Source organism: Hipposideros armiger, unplaced genomic scaffold (assembly GCF_001890085.2).
Source record: "Hipposideros armiger isolate ML-2016 unplaced genomic scaffold, ASM189008v1 scaffold_1537, whole genome shotgun sequence".
In the NCBI taxonomy this organism is placed as follows: domain Eukaryota; kingdom Metazoa; phylum Chordata; class Mammalia; order Chiroptera; family Hipposideridae; genus Hipposideros; species Hipposideros armiger.
Window position 1 is genome coordinate 71,243 of NW_017732887.1, and position 1,599 is coordinate 72,841.

The following is a 1,599-nucleotide window of genomic DNA, read 5'->3' on the forward strand; positions in this document are numbered from 1 at the left end:
CTCCCCACCAGAAAGAAAAGACCTAGTTCGAATGGCAGGTTTGGATCCAACTCATGCTTCCTGGGCATCCACAGTGTGCCTTCATACAGGCCACCTCGGGGGGTACAGTGAGGATACTCGGCCCACCCATCTCAGCTCCCAGACAGAGCCTAGTACTGGTCCCAGCCCTTCCACACTTGGACTGCGTGTTTTGGGACTCTCTCCCCTGCAGTAATTCTGAACCTCACGTTCTAATGCAACCATAGTCTCAGTTGAGGGAGCCCAGGGAACAAGCTACAGACATGAAGGTTTTTCTTTCATACAAAAATCTTTAATAGCTCTCTGTAGAACCAGTAATAAAACAGAAGTAGCAAACTAAGTTTCCTGCCAAGTGAGCAGGAGGGAATGGGGCAGGCTGACTAGGCCATGGAGAACTGTGTCCAGTCCAAAAAAGGACAACCATGGCTGGCTGTTAACATGTGGGATGTGGGCTCAGGGTTGACACATCTCATTTTTCTAGAGTAATTAAAAATATGTCTTTTTAGAAAAAAACCACATTTTTTTAACAGTAGTAACTAATTGATCGCCCTCCTGCCAAATGACAGTAGAAGGCTAAATAAAACACTTACAGGCAGCCAGTTAGCAGCCTATTTTGCACACTGAAGATAAAAATAAGTGAGTTGATACAGTAGCAAAACATTTGTACAAAGGTGATGGCTGAAGTGTTTAGCATGTAGATAGCCTGTCAGGGAGGGATGGGGCAGACTTCTCCCCTGAGATCAGTAGATGAGGTAAGAAAAGGTAAGAGGAGAATAAACAGTAAGAAATAGCAGGAAGCCTCGCAGCACTAGCCTGCTAATCTGAAATCCCAGGACAACAGAGCTCTGTGGATTAATGCAAGCATGAGCTGGGGAGTGAAGGACTCCGAGGAGATTTCCAGACCCTAAGGATAGCTCTCACTGAGCCCTAATATCCCAGAAGTCTTCTGGCCTCTTCACTCTGGGCCTGCAGGGTCTCACTTGCATACTTCTGGAGGAGTTCCATCTTCTTCCTTCGCACAAGTGCCTCCTCAATCTGTGGATAGCAAGAATAAAGGGTTTGTGCTTCACTCTTCAGTAAGGCCCTCCATGCCCTACCAGAACCCAGCCAGGAGGAAGTCCCTGTGATGCAGATCATCGAGGAGCCCAATACCCAGCGCAGTCACCAAGGTCCTGCTCTCTCCCACTGGAAGCATGTGAACAATAGAGTGTCAGTTTCCTCTAAAGCAGATGAAATCCTGTCTTCTCTGGATTCCACATGCTATTAAGAGGTGTGATCAAAAAATATGGTAAATGTTTAAAATAAAAATTATTATAGTAAAAGACACATTGCCATTAATCCCCCTCAAAATACTCCCCCTCAATTCAAACACACTTATCTCATCGTTCTTGCCACTTTCTGAAGCAGTTCCGGAAGTCCTCTTTTGTGTCTTTAGTTGCACTGTTGTGGCTGCCTCGATGTCCTGAATCATTGACTTTGGGGAAGAACCAGAAATTGCACAGTGCCAGATCCGGTGAATATGTTGGATGAGGACACACCGTAATGTTTTTGTTTGACAGAAATTGACATACACCAGAAGCA

At 45.7% G+C, this 1,599-nt stretch overlaps 1 protein-coding gene across 1 annotated transcript in view; it reads right to left on the bottom strand.

The window, feature by feature from the left end:
* Positions 1 to 286: 286 nt before the first annotated feature.
* The window catches only part of ISY1 (ISY1 spliceosome associated protein), a 58,478-nt gene continuing 57,165 nt past the window's right edge, over positions 287 to 1,599 (bottom strand). The window contains exon 8 of the mRNA XM_019634197.1: positions 287 to 1,053. Within this exon, the coding sequence (XP_019489742.1) occupies positions 946 to 1,053 (108 nt within the window). The 3' untranslated portion in view covers positions 287 to 945. The remainder of the gene's footprint in view (positions 1,054 to 1,599) is intronic.